The 24,054-nt window shown below is 44.0% G+C and overlaps 1 protein-coding gene across 1 annotated transcript in view; it reads right to left on the bottom strand.

Moving 5' to 3' along the window:
• Positions 1 to 24,054, bottom strand: part of LOC120989083 (hippocampus abundant transcript 1 protein-like) — a 72,870-nt gene that overhangs the window by 23,936 nt on the left and 24,880 nt on the right. The window contains exon 3 of the mRNA XM_040416964.1: positions 21,170 to 21,232. Within this exon, the coding sequence (XP_040272898.1) occupies positions 21,170 to 21,232 (63 nt within the window). The remainder of the gene's footprint in view (positions 1 to 21,169; positions 21,233 to 24,054) is intronic.

Below are 24,054 nucleotides of genomic sequence, written 5' to 3'. Positions count from 1 at the left end.
CAATATTTGGTATAAAAGCTAAAAGGCTACAGAGGGGACGCCATGTATCTGGACAGAGGAATTCCTCTGCTGTGGTTGTCCCGCCTGGAGTATCCCATTTGCTTCCAGATCTATACTATGAGGAGCTCTGCTAAAACACGTCACATTCCTATTGGCTCAATTGCATTTTTTAGGTTGTAGGGGGCAACACCCGGGGCTTTGCTAATAAAGTGAGGGAAGAGGTGGAGGAAGATAGGGTTATTTCGATACTAAAATTTTGATTCGGTTTGGATACCATAAAAAAGTATTGCGATACTCGATACCAAGCAAAAAAAAATAATAATCTCTGTGCATTCTGCATTTTATGGAACTTCCAGACCATAATCGAACAGTCCTATCCTATTTTTTTGGGGGGACAAGAAGACTAGAAAAATTAATGGTGAATCGTGCAGTTTTTCTTTTACGGCATTCACTGCATAGGAGATATTTAATATTTTAAATAGTTTGGAATTTTCGGACGTGGTGATATGTAAATTTATTAATGGTTTATATTTTATATGCAAAATTGGGAAAGGGGGTGATTTACACTTATTTAGGTGTGGTTTTTTTACTTTTTTTTTTTAAGTTTATTTTTAATCCCTTGTCTATTCACCCTGATAGAGCTCTATTATGGTGAATAGGACCTCACACTCTCCCTGCAGCCCTGTGCATAGTACACACAGCAGCAGGGAGCTTACCATGGCAACCAAGGCTTCAGTAGCATCCTGGCTGCCATGGTAACCGATCTGAGCCCCAGGATTACACTGCTGGGGCTCCGATCAGAGGCTGCCACTGCACCACCAATGAGAGGACTCTGTTGCCAATGCCACCAGTGATTTTAATACTGGGAAGGAAGGGGGGGGGGGGGTGCACTACGCCAATGTTTTTAATACTGGGCAGAGGGTGCACTGCACCACCAATGATAATTAACGTTTAATATACAAATACAGCCGGCGGCAGAAACACATTGCCGGCACCCGACCTCTGACAGGGGGATGCGATCCGCGGCAATTAACCCCTCAGAGGCAGGGTGCCGGCAATGTGTTTCTGCCATCGCCTTCATTTGTAATGTACAGTATTAAACGTTAGTTATCATTGGTGGCGCAGTGGCCACAGCCCTTCCCCTCGTCCGCCCCTCTGCGCTCTCATCGGAGCCTGCAGCAGCAGCACCCGGGGAGGGACAGACTGCTTCCTTCTTCCCTGTGCTGCTGAGAGCAGCGCGATCCATATTCTCCGATACTGGGCTGTACAGTAGCACAGCCGAGTATCGATAAAAGACAAATCCCGGTATCGTATCAATATCGATATCGGGCTAAAAGTATCGATTGGGTATCTTCCTCCACTCAAATACCACCAGGAGTCCCTTCTCCATATCTTAAAATTCTAGAGGTAAAAGTATGAGATCCCTTGTATAAAACATTCTACCAGGACAAGAGAAATAACTAGTAAAGCTGCTGGACAAATGCTTCAGGACTGACGGGGATGGAGGAATTCTGCCTCTGGCAGTAGAGTTCTTGCGCCTTGCCCACTTAGAGGGTAGTATTTGATCCGATAGTAGTTTATCTGTCTCCTGAAGTGGACTGTTCATGTCTCTCCTCTCGTGTTTTCGTGGCTTGCATTACTTACAGGAATGAAATTTCCCATCACTGAGGAGGACCTGTCCCCTTCTCCTGACCCATCTGTTTTCAGCAATACTTTCATTCTCCATGCAATAACATTTTGAAGAATCTTTTCATATAACTATGTTGTGCCATTTGTCTATTATTCCTATAAGATGTTTAGGAATAAATTGTCAGCAGTCTGCAATAAAGGTCCAACGAGGTGTTACCAGCTGGGGTAGGACAGTCTGACACCGGAAGCACTGATTGGATAGAGTCAGACTGTGCATAGACACAGCCTCAACTGCTAACACCCAGCTGGACCTTTATTGCAGACTGGTGACCATTTATAAAGTAGGAATAACAGACTAATGGAACAACATCGAGACATAAGTATACATGCTATACTAAACCAGACAAGTCAGGAGAGGTGACCGGTCCTCTTTAAAGTTCAATATTACTAAATACTTTATAGACAGAACCAAGCAATATAATATCAAATAAAAAGAGTCACATAAAATAAATCTATAAAAGCAAACAGAGTGCTGGCAGTGGTTTCAGTTTACAGACAATACAAGAAATGGGAAATTTGGTTTCAATTCTCCAGTATGTGATATTTTACTGGAAAACGGCCAAAGGAACTAGACCAGATGGCATTTTTAGTAACAGCGTGCATATTTAACAAAAGCATTGGATGCAGACAACCAATACCAGCAGCGTACACTAAAAACTAAACCACCACAAGCCCTAAGGGGCATTCATTGAGAAGTACAAAATATCAGTGCTCCCTGGGATCTAACATTTTAAGCACCAGCAGCAAATTACTAAATGTCCTGGCTGCTTGGATGTTGGGAGTTGTCCTACCCTGCAATATCGTGAGGGGTAACCAACTCAGTACTTGGCAGCTTCCTAAAGCTTGCATGAAAGGCACTGCTTATGAGACAGGGAGAATCTCAGAGGAAAGGATGCAGTACCACAATAAGTGACCACCAACGTGAAACGTGTCTACAGCCTCTAAGCAGATCCATGCAGACTACACACAGGTCTGCTTAGGAGGTACAATGCCACCCATAGACATCTAGCGCATCTAGTCTGTAGGCAGCAACAATTATGTGTCCGCACTCCATAGTATGGGTGATGGTACCCATGGAGGACCCGTCACAGTTATGTACTTACTCTTTCCACAGCAATGAAACGGTTTTGATGCACATGTTTTTCTCTACCCCTATTTAATGAGAAAACCTCAGTTCTAAAAAGACCACTGCATGTAATATCTATGTTACAAATAACAACGCTCATCCTTCAGAGAATTAAGGAGAAAAACAAGTTTTGGTAGGAAATGTCATTTATCAGCAAAATCTGTCATGCCAACTAGAACATATCTGCCGGCAATCAGACTAGAATTTCAGAAGTCATTTCCAATATATAAATTTAAGGGCGTAGACGTAACTGATCATGTTTGTGGAAGCCAACTGGCACCTACAATAGCGCCTACTCTCAAGCTGTCACAATATTAAAGGAAAAATTGTGACAAACGGGGGCTGTTACACAGTAAAACATGGTGTACTCCTCTTCTTACAACTGCCTTATCCTCGTATTAATAGATTGTATTACTGTACATGAGTAAAGAGGATAAAGAGATAAGAAACTTTGTGATGTACCTTGTTGGAAGAAAATGCTCATGACCTTTAAAAATGTGAAAAAAATAAATGCCAGATCACACCGGAAAAACGGATCCGGTATTGCAATGCATTTTTCCGACTGGTCAGGCATTTTTCAGAGTGATCAGTTTGCCTGATCAGGCAGGCAGTACAGGCAAAGGAACTGCCTGCCGGAATCAAACAACGCAAGTGTGAAAGTACCCTTAGCTGAAGGTTAAATAACATTAAGGGGTGGGGTCTGAGCTGAAGTCTGAGGTGAAGTCCGATTAACATTGGATCTGATTTGAGGGCCAATTTAAAAAAAATATTTCTCTAAATTCTGCCTGTAAAACCTAACTGCGTCTTATAGGATGAAAAATACAATGTAACTAAGTACAATGTAAATAATGCAACCCTGTTCTATAACTGCACTACAGCATGTCAGAACTAGGGGTGCACCGAAATGAAAATTCTGGTCCGAGACCGAAAATTCAGGATGCCCTTGACCGAAACTGCCTTTTTGCCCAAATACTTTTAAAATACTTTTTTTTTTTTAATGATGGCTCTGTTATGGAGAGGGGGATCTGTGGGTGGCTCTGTTATGGAGAGGGGGATCTGTGGGTGGCGCTGTTATGGAGAGGGGGATCTGTGGGTGGCTCTGTTATGGAGAGGGGGATCTGTGGGTGGCGCTGTTATGGAGAGGGGGATCTGTGGGTGGCGCTGTTATGGAGAGGGGGATCTGTGGGTGGCTCTGTTATGGAGAGGGGGATCTGTGGGTGGCTCTGTTATGGAGAGGGGGATCTGTGGGTGGCTCTGTTATGGAGAGGGGGATCTGTGGGTGGCGCTGTTATGGAGAGGGGGATCTGTGGGTGGCGCTGTTATGGAGAGGGGGATCTGTGGGTGGCTCTGTTATGGAGAGGGGGATCTGTGGGTGGCGCTGTTATGGAGAGGGGGATCTGTGGGTGGCTCTGTTATGGAGAGGGGGATCTGTGGGTGGCTCTGTTATGGAGAGGGGGATCTGTGGGTGGCTCTGTTATGGAGAGGGGGATCTGTGGGTGGCTCTGTTATGGAGAGGGGGATCTGTGGGTGGCTCTGTTATGGAGAGGGGGATCTGTGGGTGGCGCTGTTATGGAGAGGGGGATCTGTGGGTGGCGCTGTTATGGAGAGGGGGATCTGTGGGTGGCGCTGTTATGGAGGGGGGGGGGATATGTGCACTGTTATGGGCATAACAGTGCACAGATCCCTTTCCCCATAACAGTGCACAGATCCCTTTCCCCATAACAGTGCACAGATCCCTTTCCCCATAACAGTGCACAGATCCCTTTCACCCATAACCGTGCACAGATCCCTTTCACCCATAACCGTGCACAGATCCCTTTCACCCATAACCGTGCACAGATCCCTTTCACCCATAACCGTGCACAGATCCCTTTCCCCATAACCGTGCACAGATCCCTTTCCCCATAACCGTGCACAGATCCCTTTCCCCATAACAGTGCACAGATCCCTTTCCCCATAACAGTGCACAGATCCCTTTCCCCATAACAGTGCACAGATCCCCCCTCCCCATAGCAGTGCCATAGACCGATCCCCCTACCCATAACAGCCCCGGCCCTGCTGCTCACAGCATCACTCACTGCATCTTTATTTTACCTTACAATCGTGACGCTCCAGTAACAACTCTGCAGGCAGAGCGGAGGGCGGCGTAACGTCACTTACTCACGTGACGCACCTGCTCCGCCCACTTTATGAATGAAGGAGGCGGAGCAGGCGCGTCACGTGAGTAAGTGACGTTACGCCGCCCTCCGCTCTGCCTGCAGAGTTCTTACTGGAGCGTCACGATTGTAAGGTAAAATAAAGATGCAGTAAACCGCCCGCCCGGCGCCCGCCCGCAGATGGTGGGTGACAAATCCCACACCCCATATTTTCGGCCGATATGTAACAATATCGGCCGAAATGGATTAGGTACATTTTCGGCCGATATTTTGGTGCACCCCTAGTCAGAACATAAATGGAAAAAATACGGTTATATGACCATGCAGCCACACAGGGTTAACATCATGTGGTCAGTGGGAAGAATTAAGCAGATGTTCTACATTCCTCTAACAGGACTTTCCCATGTTCACTGTTCCAAAGACATTTCAGAGGGTCCATCATGCCAACTGCAGCACTGCTATAGCTGTGAAAGAGCACGCTACGGTTTCCAGGACCGATTATACCATAAACTATGAAATGCTCCAGAAAATCTGACATATGACTGACTGTGGGGTAAAAACCTGTTACCTCCTAGAATGTAGGTTGTAGTAAATGCTTTTATTCCAAAAAGTAGCAATGATGGTGAATCGTTTAAAGCATAACTGTCATATTTTCACTCAAAATTCAATTTTCATATATGTTGCTGCTGCTGTGGTGATAATCCATAATCACTAATTATTGTGTTTACATACCACTTAAGATTCCTTCATAGCAACCGCTCCACACAAGACTTCTTTCTGACTGACTATCTCCTCAAGATGGCCACCGATGCCCTTACCCTGAGGCTAAGACCTAGCAATGCCGTTTTAGCAGCACCACTGAAATGTCTGGGGGATGAAAGAACATGCTACAATTACTAGGTAATTCAATACCTATACAAAAGTATTAACTAGGGAACTAAGGTAAACTTAGTTAGACCAATCCAATTACATAAAAAAAAAAAAAATATGACAGTTACCCTTTAAGAACGTGTTGTGCTCCTCCTCTATTATACCTTGTGGAAAAGTACAGATTGGTAAGGGGATGGTAACACCCAATTAGTCGATGGGATGTGTCCCTACATACTTTGCTAAGGTCCAGTCTCTAGGGGGGGAAGCGAGGCCTCACTACACTACAAACTGTAGGAAGGCTTATTCGTGAGGATCTGCCGGTGTAAAGGTGCAGCCGGTCACCTGATGAAAAGAGAGAGACGCTCGTTCATCAGGTAATAGGATCATTGGTGCAGTCACCTAAGGCTCCATTCACACGTCCGCAATGTGTTTTGCGGATACACAGAGTCACGGATCCGCAAAACACGGAAAGCGGCAATGTGCGTTCCGCATTTTGCGGACCGCACATTGCCGACATAATAGAATATGCCTGTTCTTGTCCGCAATTGCAGACAAGAATAGGACATGTTCTATTTTTTTGCGGAAACGGAAGCACGGATGCGAAAGTGCAGATCCGCAAATGTGGATGCGGACAGCACATTCCGTCCCCATAGAGAATGAATGAGTCCGCACCATTGCGGAAAGGATGCGGACACATTTTGCGGACGTGTGAATGGAGCCTAAATCATCGATTCTGTATGGGGACAAGCAACGGCATGAACGATCGCTCCACCCCATACTGTGGAGGAGATCGCTGCATGTAATAGCAGCAGTCTCCTTCACTGACTAGCAGGCGATTGTCAGGAAGGAGCGCTTCCTTCCCAACAATCACCTGCAAAATTGGCCCATGAAAAGGAGCCTTTAGGATGTAGGATTTACCTAAACAGGAAAAGGGGGAGGGTTAAGCTGGCCTGGTCACCACTGCAGGTAGACGATGGCATGCATTTACACAAGCCAATGTCTCTTTTTCCAACCATCTTTTTGAATAAGTACTAACACTAGAGCGGGAGGAGACTATAAATGTGTGTAAAATCTAAGAGTGAAACTGGATCGCACATCCACAATACTATGCTTTTATCTAATAACTGCTTCTCGGCATAATTAACATCGCTTCTCAGCGCAATTTGTCGTATACCTAACCCTATGTTGCATTAGTATACAATTTGATCAAAAAGCATAGGCCCACTCACCACGACAAGGTTGCCTCTTTGAATGGGAACCTAATTTTGCGCAGCAACCACCCGCGCCGCAGCAGCGTACCAGTGGGCAGCGGGACCCAGTAGTCAAACAGCGCCACCGCAATCCAGCAAAGCCACTCTGGCACTGGGCCCAACTAACACAGCACAAAAGCAACAATGGCCGCCGTGCAGCACTGCACCATGTGAACAGGTGTGAGACTCGCCCTATCACATCCTCTCAGGAACTCCAACTGAGAGGAGACTAGAAATATCGTTTTCACCTTTTGGATTGTGGTTATGTGATGTAGAAAGGAGGATTGCTAGCTCTAAAGAAACCTCCTGATGAAGCTCACACCATCCATGTTAGGGCTCTTTTTTGCGCATATGAATATTTCAGTTACCATTCAGTGCCGCTTATCATATAACTTACTTGATTAGTGCAGCATGTGGGACTGGGCTGTGGAAGTCACTGCTACATGTAATGAGTCTATCTCATATGTTAGTTTCACCTTTTATGTTGCATTACTGATATAAATGAACTTTGCACAATATTCTAATTTTTCGAGTTCCACCTGTACTTTAATACGGAGGTTTGTTCCTTCTAGGTCAGAGGCCAGCAAAATTCGGCAGGCCAGCTGCTGTGAAACTACAACTCCCAACATGCCCACTTACTTGGCTGTTCTTGTAAGTCCCACAGAAGTGAAAAGATTCTGGGAGTTGTAGTTTGACAACAGCTGAGGGTTGCTGATCCCTTTTTCTATGTAATGGTCACAATCCGGTAATAATAAAAAATGCAGATCATGCGCGTTTTTCAAAATCAGTAGTGTGAACTGGCCCTAAGAGGGGGATTTATCATTCTTTTCAGCACCAGAAAAAGGTTACAAACTTTGGCGCTCCCCATTTTTGTGCAGAAATGTGTGACTTTGTAATTTTACACCCTCTTGACACTTTTATTAGCCATGTTAATTGGGTGCACACCAGATTTATCACAAAACAAGGTGCGATCTTACTCCAGTACTGACAGGTCATTAGTATTTGATCGGTGGGGGTCCAACACCCGGACCCCCGCCGATCAGCTGTTTGAGAACTGAAACTCGCAGTAGAGTCGCGGCCATCTCTCAGCTTACCAAGCACAGCGCCGTACATTGTATAGCGGCTGTGCTTGGTATCACAGCTCAGCCCCAATCACTTCAATGTGCCTAGTTCATGTGGCTGATGGACTAGGCAAAGCTGAAGAAAGGCCGCAACGCTACTGTGTGCACCGCTGTCTTCTCCAACAGCTGATCGGCAGGGGTCCCGGGTGTCTGACCCTACCAATAAGATACCTGAGGATGGGTCATGAGCTAAATAATCCCAGAAAACCCCTTTAAATGTAAAGAGGAAAGCTCTTCATACAAATATTCTCATGGGAACAAAAAAAAATGATCTAACAGAACATGAAAATCACTGATACAGTACATTCTCCTGATCAGTAACGCTTAAGGACATGGAACAGATCCCAGTGACAACATCTGTCGATCGATTCTAGTTTAATGAAAGGGTGGAGAGGAACACGTGGCTCCACAGCTGCTGCTCCAACACAAGGGCCACGCTAGCAAGAGCAAGTGGTTCCAGCCACTGTAAGAAAATGTAATCCTCAAACTTATTACACGAGCTGAATCTACTAATTCCTTCAACGGGGCTTAGCTAGAGCACTATAATCAGTGTGCCAAGCCCTTTCCTTTGGCTCGCTCCATTTAACTAGTTAAATCCTGTAACGTATTAGATGCATTCAGGGTAACAGGAGGGCAGACAAAAAGGGGGGAAAAAAGTGAGCAGTGTATGTATATAGAAGTGTACATACCGGTAATCGCTCAGTTTTAGCTTAGCATGCGCTGATGAAGAGAAATCATTATTGTTGGAATGGATCATAAAATGAGGAAAAGTATTAAGGACAATATACATTACTTATTTTTTAATTCCCTCCTGGTTTTGGCTTTCAAAACTGCATAAGGAAACCTGACTAACTGTACATCGTTGGTGCAGCATAAGTGTATGGAGTTCCGTACCTGGCAAGTGCCGGCAGTGTAATACAGCCATTAATGGTGACCACCGTATCTGAGGGGTTAGATAGCAGGAGACAGAGCCAGAGGCCTTCTGGAAGCTCTCAGTGCTGTCATAGCGAGCTGCCTGAAAAGTTCTGTTCAAGGCACAGCCTGTCAGAATCTAATAGACTGTGATCGTATTCTATTGCAGTTTATGGTACAAGCGATTTGAAGACCGTATGTGCAAGTCCCCTATGGGGAGTGTAAAAAAAAAAAAGAAAAAAAAAAAAAAAAGTTAAATGCTTTTAACCACCTCAGCTCCCCTAGCTTAAACACCCTTAATGACCAGACCACTTTTTACACTTCTGCACTACACTACTTTCACCGTTTATTGCTCGGTCATACAACTTACCACCCAAATGAATTTTACCTCCTTTTCTTCTCGCTAATAGAGCTTTCATTTGGTGGTATTTCATTGCTGCTGACATTTTTACTTTTTTTTTTATTAATCGAAATTTAACGATTTTTTTGCCAAAAAATGACATTTTTCACTTTCAGTTGTAAAATTTTTCAAATAAAACTACATTTCTATTTAAATTTTTCTCAAAATTTATTGTTCTACATGTTTTTGATAAAAAAAAAATATGTTTGGGTAAAAGTTATAGCAAAAATGTGAATTTCCGCTTTTTGAAGCAGCTCTGACTTTCTGAGCACCTGTCATGTTTCCTGAGGTTCTACAATGCCCAGACAGTAGAAACACCCCACAAATGACCCCATTTCGGAAAAAAGACACCCTAAGGTATTCGCTGATGGTCATAGCGCGTTCATAGGACTTTTTATTTTTTGTCACAAGTTAGCGGAAAATGATGATTTTTTTTTTTTTCATTACATAGTCTCATATTCCACTAACTTGTGACAAAAAATAAAAACTTCCATGAACTCACTATGCCCATCACGAAATACCTTGGGGTGTCTTCTTTCCAAAATGGGGTCACTTGTGGGGTAGTTATACTGCCCTGGCATTTTAGGGGCCCTAATGCGTGAGAAGTAGTTTGAAATCAAAATGTGTAAAAAATGCCTTGTGAAATCCGAAAGGTGCTCTTTGGAATGTGGGCCCCTTTGCCCACCTAGGCTGCAAAACGTGTTATATCGCCGTACTCGGGAGAAGTTGGGCAATGTGTTTTGGGGTGTCTTTTTACATATACCCATGCTGGGTGAGAGAAATCTCTCTAAAAGACAACTTTTCCCATTTTTTTTTATACAAAGTTGGCATTTGACCGAGATATTTCTCTCACCAGCATGGGTATATGTAAAATGACACCCCAAAACACATTGCCCAACTTCTCCTGAGTACGGCGATACCACATGTGTGACACTTTTTTGCAGCCTAAATGCGCAAAGGGGCCCAAATTCCTTTTAGGAGGGCATTTTTAGACATTTGGATCCCAGACTTCTTCGCACCCTTTAGGGCCCCTAAAATGCCAGGGCAGTATAAATACCCCACATGTGATCGCATTTTGGAAAGAAGACACCCCAAGGTATTCAATAAGGGGCATGGCGAGTTCATAGAAGATTTTTTTTTTTGGCACAAGTTAGCGGAAATTATTTTTTTTTTTCTCACAAAGTCTCCCTTTCCGCTAACTTGGGACAAAAAGTTCAATCTTTCATGGACTCAATATGCCCCTCAGCGAATACCTTGGGGTGTCTTCTTTCCAAAATGGGATCACATGTGGGGTATTTATACAGTCTGGAATATAAATGTCTAAAAAATTTTACGCATTTGGATTCCGTGATTAGTATGGTGAGTTCATGTGAGATTTTATTTTTTTGTCACAAGTTAGTGGAATATGAGACTTTGTAAGAAAAAAAAAAAATCTATTTCCGCTAACTTGTGCCAAAAAAATGTCTGAATGGTGCCTTACAGGGGGGTGATCAATGACGGGGGGGGTCATCACCCCATATAGACTCCCGGATCCGATCCGTGGATCCGTAAAACACATACGGACGTCTGAATGGAGCCTTACAGGGGGGTGATCAATGACAGGGGGATAATCAGGGAGTCTATATGGGGTGATCAGGGGTTAATAAGTGACAGGGGGGTGTAGTGTAGTGTGGTGCTTGGTGCTACTTATTACAGAGCTGCCCGTGTCCTCTGGTGGTCGATCCAAGCAAAAGGGACCACCAGAGGACCAGGTAGCAGGTATATTAGACGCTGTTATCAAAACAGCGTCTAATATACCTGTTAGGGGTTTAAAAAAAAAAAAAAAAACGCATCTACAGCCTGCCAGCGAACGATCGCCGCTGGCAGGCTGTAGATCCACTCGCTTACCTGCAGTTCAAATCTCGCGTCTCGCGAGATGACGCGTATATGCGTCTAGGAGGAATGAATCGACCGCCGCCAGAACGCCCTATTTCCCGAGTCCTTAAGGACCCAGGACGTACCGGTACGTCCTGACTTAAAATCTGTATTCCGGCGCCTCAGGGGTTAATCGGAACGGGATTTCAGCTGAAATCATTTAGCCGGCATCCCGTAACAATGCAGGGGGGGGGTCATTTGACCCCCCCATATCGGCGATCGCAGCAAACCGCAGGTCAATTCAGACCTGCGGTTTGCTGCGCTTTTTGCAGCGCGGGGATCAGAAACTTTAGAGTGGCTAAAATCAATATTTTTCACCCCCCCCCCCCCCCCTGCACCCCTGCACGATTTTATGCCGGCGGGTGGTGCGGGGGGGGTGTCGCAGGCGGTGGGGGCGTTGAGGGAGGCGGGCGGTGCGGCAGACGGGATCGCGATCCCCCGCCCGCCTCCCCATGAACGATCGTTGGCTTCTAGTGGGTATACCAGGGTGCCAGCACATTGCTGGCACCCTGGTATAAACGGCTGACATCTGTGCAGATGTCAGCCGTTTAACCTTTTCCATACCGCGGTCCGTACAGACCGCTGTATGGAAAAAGTTAACTGTCATCGGTCAGGGAGCTCCCTCCCTCTCCATCGGGGGGCTGCTGTGCCTTTGCAGCCCCCCGATGGAGAGGGAGAGAGCCCCCAGAGAGCCCCCCTCAGCCCTGTGCTTACCCTTCCCCGTCTGCGAAGTTCTGAGCAGACGGGGAAGGTTCCCATGGCAACAGGACGCCTGCTCAGGCGTCCTGCTGTCCATGGTGCTGAACAGATCTGTGCTAAAAGCATAGATCTGTTCAGTATAAGTAAAATACATTACAGAACAATATATATTGTACTGTACTGTATTATACAGACATCAGACCCACTGGATCTTCAAGAACCAAGTGGGTCTGGGTCACAAAAATGTAAAAAAAAAGTGAAAAAAGTTAAGATAAAAAAAAAACATTTATCACTGAATAAAAAAAAAAAAAAAAAAAAAAAAAAACACTACACATATTAGGTATCGCCGCGTCCGTAACGACCTGATCTATAAAACGGTCATGTTACTTTCCCCGCACGGTGAACGCCATAAAAATAAAAACTATGAGAAAATTGAAATTTTGCCCACCTTACTTCCCAAAAAAGGTAATAAAAGTGATCAAAAAAGTTGCATGTACGCCAAAATAGTACCAATCAAACCGTCATCTCATCCCGCAAAAAATGAGACCCTACTCAAGATAATCGCCCAAAAACTGAAAAAACTATGGCTCTTAGACTATGGAGACACTAAAACATGATTTTTTTTTGTTTCAAAAATGAAGTTATTGTATAAAACTTACATAAATAAAAAAAAAGTATACATATTAGGTATCGCCGCGTCCGTATCGACCGGCTCTATAAAAATATCACATGACCTAACCCCTCAGGTGACCACCGTAAAAAAATAAAAACAAAAACGGTGTAAAAAAAGCCATTTTTTGCCATCTTACGTCACAAAAACTGTAATAGCGAGCGATCAAAAAATATGCACCCCAAAATAGTGCCAATCAAACCGTCATCTCATCCCGCAAAAAATGAGACCCTACTCAAGATAATCGCCCAAAAACTGAAAAAACTATGGCTCTTAGACTATGGAGACACTAAAACATTTTTTTGGTTTTAAAAATGAAGTTATTGTATAAAACTTACATAAATAAAAAAAATAATAGTATACATATTAGGCATCGCCGCGTCCGTGACAACCTGCTCTATAAAATTACCACATGATAAAACCTGTCAGATGAATGTTGTAAATAACAAAATAAAAAAAAAAGTGCCAAAAAAGCTATTTCTTGTTACCTTGCTGCACAAAAAGTGTAATATAGAGCAACCAAAAATCATATGTACCCTAAACTAGTACCAACAATACTGCCACCCTGTCCCGTAGTTTCTAAAATGGAGTCACTTTTTTGGAGTTTCTACTCTAGGGGTGCATCAGGGGGGCTTCAAATGGGACATGGTGTCAAAAAAACAGTTCAGCAAAATCTGCCTTCCAAAAACCGTATGGCATTCCTTTCCTTCTGCGCCCTGCCGTGTGCCCGTACAGCTGTTTACGACCACATATGGGGTGTTTCTGTAAACTACAGAATAAGGGCCATAAATAATGAGTTTTGTTTGGCTGTTAACCCTTGCTTTGTAACTGGAAAAAAAATATTAAAATGGAAAATCTGCCAAAAATGTGAAATTTTGAAATTGTGTCTCTATTTTCCATTAAATCTTGTGCAATACCTAAAGGGTTAACAAAGTTTGTAAAATCAGTTTTGAATAGCTTGAGGGGTGCAGTTTCTTAGATGGGGTCACTTTTATGGAATTTCTAATCTAGGGGTGCATCAGGGGGGCTTCAAATGGGACATGGTGTTAAAAAACCAGTCCAGCAAAACCTGCCTTCCAAAAACCAAACCGCGCACCTTTCACTCTACGCCCTACTGTGTGGCCGTACAGTAGTTTACGGACACATATGGGGTGTTTCTGTAAACAGCAGAGTCAGGGCAATAAAGATACAGTCTTGTTTGGCTGTTAACCCTTGCTTTGTTAGTGGAAAAAATGGGTTAAAATTGAAAATTAGGCAAAAAAATGAAATTCTCAAATTTCATCCCCATTTGCCAATAACTCTTGTGCAACACCTAAAAGGTTAACAACGTATGTAAAATCAGTTTTGAATACCTTGAGGGGTGTAGTTTCTTAGATGGGGTCACTGTTAGGGAGTTTCTCCTCTAGGGGTGCATCAGGGGGCTTCAAATGGGACATGGTGTCAAAAAACCAGTCCATAAAAATCAGCCTTCCAAAAACCATACGGCGCACCTTTCACTCTACGCCCCGCTGTGTGGCCGTACAGTAGTTTACGGCCACATATGGGGTGTTTCTGTAAACGGCAGAGTCAGGGCAATAAAGATACAATCTTGTTTGGCTGTTAACCCTTGCTTTGTTAGTGGAAAAAATGGGTTAAAATGAAAAATTTGACAAAAAAATGAAATTCTCAAATTTCCTCCCCATGTGCCAATAACTCTTGTGCAACACCTAAAGGGTTAACAATGTATGCAAAATCAGTTTTGAATACCTTGAGGGGTGTAGTTTCTTAGACGGGGTCATTTTTGGGTGGTTTCTATTATGTAAGCCTCGCAAAGTGACTTCAGACCTGAACTGGTCCCTAAAAATTGAGTTTTTGTAAATTTCTGAAAAATTTCAAGATTTGCTTCTAAACTTCTAAGCCTTGTAACTAGGGATCGACCGATTATCGGTTTGGCCGATATTATCGGCCGATATTCAGGATTTTGAACGTTATCGGTATCTATTTTGCCGATATACCGATAACGTTTTGGGAACACAGAACGCGCTGCTCTCAGCGCTCTCTGTGTTCCCTCCGCAGCACAGGGGAGAAGGAAGCAGTGTCTCCCTCCCCCTGTGCTGCTGCTGCCGCCAATCAGAGGAGAGGAGGGGCTGTGGCCACCGCTCCACCAATGAAGATAAGCCTTTCATTCATTCATATACAGGAGGCGGGAGCTGGCTGCAGAATCACATAGCCGGCTCCCGACCTCTATGAACGGCAGCTGCGATCCGCGGTAGTTAACTCCTCAGGTGCCGCGGATCGCAGCCACCGCTCATAGAGGTCGGGAGCCGGCTATGTGATTCTGCAGCCAGCTCCCGCCTCCTGTATATGAATGATTGAGAGACTTATCTTCATTGGTGGCGCAGTGCGCTCCCCACACCCATCCCAATCCCGGCCAATAGTAAAAACATTGGTGGCGCAGTGCGCCCCCCCTCACCCAGTATTACTCATTGGTGGCAGTGGCCACAGGATCCCCTCTCCCTTGCTCCTCCGATCGGAGCCCCAGCTGTGTAAGCCTGGGGCTCCGATCGGTTACCATGGCAGCCAGGACGCTATTGAAGCCCTGGCTGCCATGTTCAGCTCCATGCTGCTGTGTGCACAAAGCACAGAGCAGCAGGGACAGTGTGAGCTCCTATTCACCCTGATAGAGATCTATCAGGGGGAATAGGACAAGGGTTCTAGTCCCTAAGGGGGCTAAAAGTTAGTAAAAAAAAAAAAAAAACACAAAAATATTAAGTATAAATGAAAAAGATTTCTAAAAAAAAAAATAAAAAAATACACATTAACAATAAACATAATAAATTTTAGAAGATTTGTGTAGGAATTTTTTTTTTTCTCAAAAATGAAAATTCCCAGAATATCGGTATAAATTATCGGCTATCGGCCTGAAAGTTCACAAATTATCGGTATCGGCCCTAAAAAAATCAATATCGGTCGATCCCTACTTGTAACATCCCCAAAAAATAAAATATCATTCCCAAAACAATTCAAACATGAAGTAGACATATGGGGAATGTAAAGTCATCACAATTTTTTGGGGTATTACTATGTATTACAGAAGTAGAGAAACTGAAACTTTGAAATTTGCAAATTTTTCCAAATTTTTGGTAAATTAGGTATTTTTTTGTGCAAAAAAAATAATTTTTTTGACTTCATTTTACCAGTGTCATGAAGTACAATATGTGACGAAAAAACAATCTCAGAACGGCCTGGATAAGTCAAAGCGTTTTAAAGTTATGAGCACTTAAAGTGACACTGGTCAGATTTGCAAAAAATGGCCCGGTCCTTAAGGGGTTAATTAATCAAACACTTTTTTTTTTCTCTGCACACCCTGTGCACAATAACCAAGACCCAAATTACTGGTAAGAGTAATAATCATTTTTCCCCTCGTCCTATGACAGCACCAGGCGAGATCCCAGAGATAGAACTTAGGGTGGAATAACAGCCTGCAGAACCTTGTGACCCAAAAGAAAGGTCAGAAACAGAGGAAAGGTCCAGCCTATAAATGTTTATAAAAAGGTAAGGGCAGAAGATCAGGTGGCCGCTTTGCAAATATCCTGGATTGATGCGTTCGTTCTTTCCGCCCCCAGGAGGTGGATACCACTCTTGTGGAGTGTGCAGTCCAACCCGTCGGCACTGGCTTCTGTAGGGAGACATAAGCTAGACAAATAACCTGTTTAATCCACCTAGCTAGGGAACTTTTACTAGCGGGCTTCCCTTTTTTTAGGACCCCGACTTCCTCCATTCCCTAGAAACATCTAGGTAGGCTAAAACACACCTTCTGACATCCAAATAGCTGAACTCTAAATCAGCGGCTTTGGCAATAATGGGGAAGGACTCCAATAACTGGTCCCTAGGAGTTTTATGTCTAATTTGATCCTCTGTCACCCATGGAAGGAGCTCTCTAGCAGTACATGTAGCAGTGATATTAGGTTTAAGGGAGGCCCCCGCCGACTCCCAGGTTCGTCTCAAGGAAGCTATCAGCTTTCCTGTCCATAGCGTCTTTAAGCTGCCCTAAATCATCAAATGGTAGAGACTACCTGTGTGACACTTTAGCAATCGGAACAACAATCTTGGGCGCATGATCCCATAGAATTGAATCCGTATCCATCAAAGGGGTATTTGCGCTTAACCGATGGTGGAAAAAAATTGCGTTTATCTGGGTTCTTCTATTCATTTGTTATCATGGCCGTCACATTTTTGTGAATGAAAAAAGATCTTTTTTTATACCTTCCAACCCCTCAAACATTACATCCTGAACTGAATTCACTTCTTTGGGACCCTCAATATTCATAGCGGTCCTGATGGCCCTTAAAAGTTGATCCATGTTCTGGATGAAAAAGAAAAGGCCTACCACCCCTATCCTCTTCCGACGATGAGTTTAACAGGAGCTCACCACTTTCTGCCAAAATATCTTCATCTGAACTTGAGATGTCAGAACAATCATGTGCAAAGGGGGACTTATCTTTACTCCTATAGCCTTCCCTTTTAGACTTCAGGGCATTACCCACTTCCTCTCTGATTAACTTTTTTCATGCATTTCAACACTGAAGGGTACTCTCCCGCAATAGTATTCCCTAAGCAGGAACAACAGAGTAGTTTAACATAGGAGAGGGGCAGTTTGGTATTACATAGCCCACCCTCCTTATGCTTTGCCTTAGCCGCCACTTTCCTGGGCTTATCCTGCAAGGAAATATGCCACCATAAACACATGTTAAGGGGGAACGTACATACCCTCTAAATCATACCGCAGATGCAGGGGTAGACGGTTCCTTGTGCATCTCTCCATCGTCCATGTTGCCAGAGGACAAAATGCCTTGTACCCGCAGAAACACAGCAAGGATACCCCAGGCTGCTCCAGCTAGGCTTAAGAGCGATGAAAATTTGAATTTCCCACATTTTCCTCTCCAGGGACGAGGTATCGCGAGATCTCGCTCCCAGCAGCAATCCCTGCGGTCTTGCGATACCAGGGACGGGGAGGTGCACTCCACGTTCTCCTGCATCCTCAGCCTAACTGGCCATGCCAAGGATTCGTCCAGGAGCCCCATGTACATCCCCTTCAGGGAGCACTTCGCAGGGAACTGACCCGGCACGCTCCCCAGCCCAGCCGGAGTACAAGAATAGGGAGAGAAATTACTCTCCACCGAACACTGTAGGAATCCTCTCCAGGACAGGAAACCACTGAGGAATGGAGAGGCCCCTCCTTCTTAAATATCTGAGTTTCCTGTCCTGGGTGGAGGATCCTCTCTGCTGGTGCAGTTATAGGACGAGGGGAAAATAAGCAATAAAAATGAAACGTAACTGGTATCAATGCTATTGAAAAAGTACAAACTTTTAAAAGTATTTTCCTTTCATTGTAAATGGAAAAAAATAAAAATAGACATGCTGTTTTTGGTCACCCTCCCAAATGAAGACTACAGCTGGTAGTCTGTAGACTGAAATATAAAAAGCTATGGGTGTCAAAATATTGCAATGCAAAGAAAATAAACTTTTTTTCAAAGGTCTTTTATTTTTATTTTTTTAATAGTTACATGCTAAAAAAAAAAAAAAAACTTTATTTTTTCTAATTGAACCCAGAAATAATTGTTTCCTGTTTTCTAAAAGAAACTATGGTAAATTAAATGGTGCCATTAAAAAAAATACAACTTGCAACTGAAAAAAAAAATATAATCTCTCATATGCCAAAAGAAAATTGAATAAATAAATAAATAAATAAATGATGGCTCTTGGAAGGAGGGGAAGGAAAAAACAAAAGAAATATAATTAGGCATGAAAGGGTTAACCTAAAGGAATAACGAGCTAAAGAGGTGAGGGATAAGAGGGTAATTAGAATGGGCACATGGTCAGCTAAGACACCCAAAAAATGGAAATGGGTTTATGCTGGGCATTTGATGCGATAACTGATGGAAGTGATTTATATGTCTGCACTACATCTTCATCCATACACATCCAGGACTGACTAAGAAAATGAAAAATCTGCCAAATGATGAAAAGTAGGAAGACGTCGAGAAATCTTACATACGTTTTCCAGTAAACAAAATAAAGAGTAGGTGGAGAAGATTACGCAGCTTTATTACTGCAGTTGCAATAAAAAGCACATTTTAGAGATGAGCAAAAAGTGAACGAACAAAGAACAAAAAATAAAAGCTTAAAAAATATAAAATTGCTTGGTTTAACAAGTGTTTAAGGGGTATTCTGGTTAGAACAAGTTTTGGACTGGTGATAACTGTTAGATTAACAGAGGTCTGACAACGGGGACCTGTAACAAACACAAGAACAGGGGTACTAAGTCCCCCATTTGAATTGAGCAGTAATTGAGAATTCACACCACCACTCCATTGAAAGTCTATGGGACTGTCAGAGACAGCCAAGCACTGTACTCAGATATATCCTGCAGTCCCACAGAGATAAATGGTGTGGGGTTCGCATGCTCAAACTGCCACTCCATATGGGGCACTGTGTTGCCGATGAGGGTCCCAGCACGCCCTCCCTGATCTAGCAGTTACCCCCTTCCTGATCTGTGGATAGGGGATAACTTACTCTAACTGGAATTCCCCTTTATATTAGGGCTAAGAATTTAGAAATATCAATTCATATTTAAATCTAGTTTACATGTAGAGAGATATACAGTAATTTGCATAAACAGTTAAAGGGGTTGTCCGGGTGCAGCGCAGGGCAAGGGAGAGCATCGGGGCATAAAATGCTCCCCTCAGAGAGGCTGCCTGGGTGAAGAAGGGGATATGTCCAGGTTCAGCTCTGAACCTGGACAACCCCTTTAAGAACCCTTGTAAACACACAGGGGGAGATTTAATCAAAACTGGTGCAAAGGAAAATTGACTTAGTTGCCCATAGCAACCAATCAGATTCATCTATACATCTTCCACTAATAACGTGGAATCTCATTAGTGTTTATGGGCAATTAAGTCCGTTTTCCTCAGCACCACTTTTGATAAATCTCCCCCACAGCCTCATTTACTGTGTAGCTATCCTGGGTTATGACCTGTACTAAAACAAATGCAGCACACTGAGCTCACTCCTCTAAGCATCCCCTGATGGGTACAGGATAAGTAATACACAAAACACAACAACAGCAAGCTAAAATTATTGTGAAAGGTACACAAAATTCTAAAATGACATAGGGACATAAGTAACCTGTTTGGTGACTGGTTCTAGTTAGACAGCTTTCCCGGAGCCGTACACGGAGCATGTAAGATATACAGACACAGGTTAAAGAACAGTCTGGTATGTTTGAAAGGACTTACTAATAGACACCCTCATGGTATTGTACAAAGGGTCTAACCACAGCTTTTTGGGCTGCACACTGTTGCCACCTATTGAATCTAAGTATCTAACATCGAATGCAATGTAGCATACCAACAGACATACCTAAGGCTACTTTCACACCTGCGTTTAGGTCGGATCCGTCTGGTATGTGCCCAGACGGATCCGCACCTATAATGCAAACGCTTAGATCCGTTCAGAACGGATCAGTTTGCATTACCATGAACAAAAAAAAAAAATATATATATATATATTTTTTTTTTTTTTTTTTGTTCATGATAATGCAAACGGATCCGTTTTGACTTTACATTGAAAGTCAATGGGGGACGGATCCGTTTGAAAATTGAGCCATACTGTGTCAACTTCAAACGGATCCGTCCCCATTGACTTACATTGTAAGTCTGGACGGATCCGTTTGCCTCCGCACGGCCAGGCGGACACCTGAACGCTGCAAGCTGCGTTCAGGTGTCCGCCTGCTGAGCGGAGCGGAGGACAAACGGAGCCAGACTGATGCATTCTGAGCGGATCCGCGTCCACTCAGAATGCATTAGGGCTCTACGGATCCATTCGGGGCCGCTTGTGAGCCCCTTCAAACGGAACTCACAAGCGGAGCCCCGAACGCTAGTGTGAAAGTAGCCTAAGACGTCAGCCCAGTAAGAGTATCTTTCCTTATTATTCACAAATACCTCATCTTCACATGTGAGTGCTAGCTTGTCAGAATTAATGCATGCCCACTAAGGATTCCCTAGAGACATACACCGCGCTATCAAATGCCATGAAGTCATGACTTCCACTACTTCATTTAGGCAGACAACAGATAACATTAAAAGTTGCCTTTCATTTATGGACCATAGTGGGTTGGAAATATAACAGAAGCATTAGTCAGTCTGAGGTGGTCACCGCTATACCCACAGACCTGTTGATCAGGACCACAGCAGCATACTCAAAACAGTATGGCTTTTTTTTTTTTTTTTTATTTACCTTTGAGTCATATATACTATATATAAGTAAAAAATAATACTGCTAGACAAGCCCTTTAAGCATGTACATGAAGAGGTCCTCTTACCTTCACACCCTGAATGAGGCCGTTCATAAGAAAGGTATGTTGGGGAAAGGTTTCATGTAGCACCTGCAGACAGAGACAGAAGTCAGTGATATGAAACTCAAGAGGTCTATGGCTGTTCAGAGGCTACAAGTGGACAGCTTCGAGTAATCAAGTCCAAAAATGGACAATGATGTCTGTTTCTTAACTTTGTTACTCTCAAGCTGTCCAGAAGGACGAATACTCTCCCACCTACAGTCGGGGATCCGGCTTAGCTGATCATTTCCCTAGTCATGTTTTGACTCTGGCATCACATAAAAAAAATGTTTCCACTCCTGGGGAACCCCCTACCTAACGTCAACCCCGCTTCTAAAAAGCTTGGTGTGAAGCTTCCATGATTCTTGTCCACTGTTATAATCTGGTTAGCCAGGCTAGGGCTTTGCAAAGCCTCATTGGGCAAGGTGAAACCAGATTGCCTACCTACTGGTAAAACAGGTCTTGTTGCTGTATTCTGGGGAACCTGTGATCAGGGTACAAGGAGCCCTGGACTGGAAATACTTACTGAGAGAACTACCTAGAGGTATCACTAGAGAGCCTTTTATTCCTTTTTGGTTTAGAGCATCTTTGTATACTTTTTCCCATAGAGCAGTGCCTTAAAGGGGTTGTCTCATCTCACCATTACTAAGGCGCAATGGCCGGGAAACATTGGAGTGGAGGGGTTTCATATCTCCTATTACAGTGCTTGGGCGTTACAGAAACGGAGTAGTAAGCCAAGTGGTTTCTGAGGTTAGGGAAATAGCATGGCTTGCTGTGTTGTTTCCTTAGCTCCCATACACTAATAGGTACTACTGGAACAGCGAGGGGATCTGGAAGGATAACTTAAAGGGGTTCTCCAAAAGCTTTTTATATTGATGGCCTATTCTCAGAATCGGTCATCAATGTCAGATCGGCAGGGGTCCGACTCCTGGTAAAGCGATGTACTCTCCAGTCTCTGGCCCTCCCACAGACTTTGAATGGAGCAGCTGTATGCATGCGTAACTACCGCTCCAAGATGTGGACTCCCATGGGTGGAGGGCACAGCAGTCAAACCTCGACTAAATAGACACTTATCACCCATCATGTGGATGGGTGACAACCCCTCGAAGACTCTTTGCAGATGGATCAATCTCCATAGTGAGAATCATTACACCCTTCAAAAGCCAAAGCTGCTTTTAAAGATAAAAATGCATGAATTAATACAGTAAGGGTTTAGGAGTCCTCATTTTCAGACCATAGAGGGTAGAAGTGCAACAGAAGTCAGATTTGTGGGGTTCCAACTACTTATAACAGAGCGGATGCTCAACTTCATGGAAAAGTAGTTGCAAATATGCAGGTATTCTCCATTAGAAAACGCTACCAAGGGACAGATAAGAACTGGATTTTTCTGCTGCCAAACCCATTCCGTGGGAACATATGCTTAAAGTGACTGGGGAATATGGAAAATAGGTTTTGCCCTGAATGATATACAGTTGAAGTCATAGGTTTACACATACCTTAGCCACACTCATTAAAAGTCACCATAAAGGTCACCATGAAAATGCAAAAATATTTGCAGGCAGCGTGTTATAGAGTAGGAGGAACTGAGCAGATTGATATACAGTATTATGGGAAAAGTCTCAGTAAAACTTGTATTTTATCAATTTAAATTCCTGCTAATTCTAGACTTTGAAGTCCAGGAGGCGGTCCTATCAGTGATTGGCAGCTCTATGACAGTGTTTAGAGATAGCTGTCAATCACTGATAGGACCGCCTCTCTAACTACAAAGACAAGAATGAGCAGGAATTTAAATGTATTGTAAGGGCTGTTTCACACGAGCGAGTCCATTGCGGGAATCACGCTCCATGTGTGAGTGTGATCCTCTGCTCTGGACTTGCAGGAGCGCACGGCATTATCATGATTTATAATGCTATGTGTCTCTGCATGGCCTTTTCCCCACAGAATCATAGTGACATAAAGCTGTCAGTATGATTCTGTAGAAATAAGGTCAAGCAGAGGCACATAGCATTATAAATCATGATCATGCCGTGCGCTCCTGCAAGTCCAGAGCAGAGGATCACACTCACACATGGAGCGTGATTCCCGCAATGGACTCGCTCGTGTGAAACAGCCCTAAGGGATCGCTCTCTCTCATGGGGTCGCAATCACAGACTTCTTCTCCGACAACAGGGTTCAAGTCCAAAAGGTGCTTTATTTCAGCACTTCAGCACCATCACACACAAACATGGAAAATAAACACCTGCCCGCCTCGGCTCTACCTAATACACGTGTTGTCTATTCCTCACCTATAGAGCACCGTTCACACACGGGATTAGATCCGGCTTCCTCAGCCATATACGGTCCAGCAGCCTCCAGGCTGTCACCACACCAGCAACCTGAGGAGGAGATGGTCCAGAATTCCTCCCGACTCTGACCATGCGACCCCCTTTCTGTAGGAGTCGCTGGGCCCCCCCAAACTTCAGGCTTTACAAAGCCTCGTGGACCCCCAGCCCTCCTGGCTGAGACCACACAAAGCCTCTCAGGCTTCCTCAGCCTTTCTTCTTCCAAGTCATACACAGAGGGTTGTTTTATCCCTCTGTGATTACAGCAGCAGGCCTCACCTGCGATCACCTCTGGCAAAAGACAATACATGTAGTGGAAGGGTGTGGACTGGCAGATCCCACTACCAAACCTATCCCCCAGTCCACGTGAAATCTAGCCCAGAACAACATCTAGACAAAACTGTCTCAGCAAACTACGCTTTGCTGAAACCACTGCAGCTTTCTGGATTTCAGTTATCTCACCCAGCTGAGGTATATGGGTGGGATATACACGCCTCCCAGCACTTATACTGTACACATCACCACAGTATAAATTACAAGTTTTACTGAATC

The sequence above is a fragment of the Bufo bufo genome, chromosome 2, assembly GCF_905171765.1.
Source record: "Bufo bufo chromosome 2, aBufBuf1.1, whole genome shotgun sequence".
Lineage (NCBI taxonomy): Eukaryota > Metazoa > Chordata > Amphibia > Anura > Bufonidae > Bufo > Bufo bufo.
This window is presented reverse-complemented; position numbering and strand designations above follow the sequence as displayed.